At 35.4% G+C, this 1798-nt stretch overlaps 1 protein-coding gene across 1 annotated transcript in view; it reads left to right on the forward strand.

The window, feature by feature from the left end:
* The first annotated feature begins 889 nt into the window (after positions 1-889).
* The window catches only part of LOC104515960 (sodium channel protein type 5 subunit alpha-like), a 26600-nt gene continuing 25691 nt past the window's right edge, over positions 890-1798 (forward strand). Inside the window, exon 1 of the mRNA XM_010160137.1 lies at positions 890-985. Coding sequence (XP_010158439.1) covers positions 890-985 — 96 coding nt within the window. The remainder of the gene's footprint in view (positions 986-1798) is intronic.

Below are 1798 nucleotides of genomic sequence, written 5' to 3' on the forward strand. Positions count from 1 at the left end.
TCCTGGCTGAATCCAGCACATCTATGCAGTGCCTTTCCTAGAAGGGAATTATCCTTTGCCTTGTTCTATAACTTTCAGAAGTTGTCCACTTTAACTTTTTTCCTGCAACCCCAATTAATTGAGGCTTTGGGTTTTTTTTTTTAAATGGATACATCTTTTTGCCATTTTGAGGTCACATGATTTTTAGTTTTTAATGTCTCAGATCTTAGTTTTGAGCCACCTCCTCTGCTGCCATTTAAAGACTGTAAGAATAATCAGTCAGTCTAAATATTGACTCTGAATCTCTAATTCTAACATCTTTCATGATCGCTTAGATAATCCTAGTTTTCATCCTTATTACTGTTTTATTCATTTAGTCTGAGGTTTCCTGCATTTCCCCTTACAGCTGAAGTTGTATTCTCATAACTTAAATTCTGATGATCATTTTCCCCGATTTGTTGGAGGTATTTAATTTTAAGAAGGGATTTTTGTTAATTCTATGCAGTACATGGCATCATTATGAATGTTTAATGGTCTGTTATAAACAGAAAACATTGTATGACCACAGAGAATTTTTTAAGAGATGAAATTTATTTACTTGAAGGCCGGGGGAACTTCTGGTTAGATGTATTTCTAGACCTTCTGTATAACTTACACCAGAGGTGGACCCTACTGTTGGTTAATGAAAACAATGCAATGAGTTGACCTTTTGTATTGTATAGGAAAATAAATTGTTTAAAGTTACTTTGAAATTCTACTGTAAATGTTGGTTTGTGAATAATTTGTTACAATCTTTACCTTTTCCTCACAGACTATCCGTACATCTGGAAAGAACTACATTTTATTTTTTCTGGGGGTCATCTTTTTATGCTCATTTTATCTCTTCAATCTGATCTTGGCTGTAGTAACTATGGCATATGAAGAGCAAAATAGAGCTACTCTTGCTGAAACGGAGGCAAAGGAAAAATTACTTCAGGATGCCCAACAAATTCTAGAGAAAGAAAAGGTTTGTCAATTATTATATATAGTATACGGTATGTGGATCCTTTAGTTTTCCTCTGGTTGTGAATTTAGGAAATAAGGTTTGTAATTAAACATGTGCTTCTTACAATGCTTTCTTTCCCTCCATTTCTCCTTCTTTCTGTCTCTTTATAGATACACATATGTATCTATAGATATATTAAAATACACATAAGTATTTCTGTGATAAACAATGTGAGTCCAAGTAAAATCATATGAAGTTTTAGGATCTGCAGACCTGACATTGTGTAGGAACAGCTTGCTGGCATGTACATAGCTTTTATGGTATTGCATAGGTGCCTGTCCTAGTTCCATAGTAATGCAGACTTACACCTAGAGACTGCATTAGTTTCTTTGCTGTTGGTTTGGACAGCTAATAGGGACACATCGGATTTCGACAGTGTTTCCTCGTGGTGCAGTGTTGCCTAGATTTATTCATTCCTTGGCCTGTATGGGATGAGGGATCACCTTGCTGTTTTAATTTGATTTCTGAGAAGTGAAGCTCTGAGCTGAGACAACAAAATAACTTGAAAGTTAATGGTAAGACATATTTTATCTTTTAACTTTTTATAAAAGACACCTCTGATTTACTGTCAACAGCCAGAAAAGTCAGACTTGTATGAGGACATGCAAATACTCCGTAGCAACTATCCAATTTCATTATCAAGGTGAAGGGCATTGCCAATTTACCAAATTCCCTTTCTACAGCTCTCAACAGGCCTGTAATGTTTCTCTGACCGAAATTCTAGCTTGCCGAGCTTTATGCAGGCTTTTTTGCCTTCTATTTTTTCTTTCAGCA

Source organism: Eurypyga helias, unplaced genomic scaffold (assembly GCF_000690775.1).
Source record: "Eurypyga helias isolate BGI_N326 unplaced genomic scaffold, ASM69077v1 scaffold2871, whole genome shotgun sequence".
NCBI lineage: Eukaryota > Metazoa > Chordata > Aves > Eurypygiformes > Eurypygidae > Eurypyga > Eurypyga helias.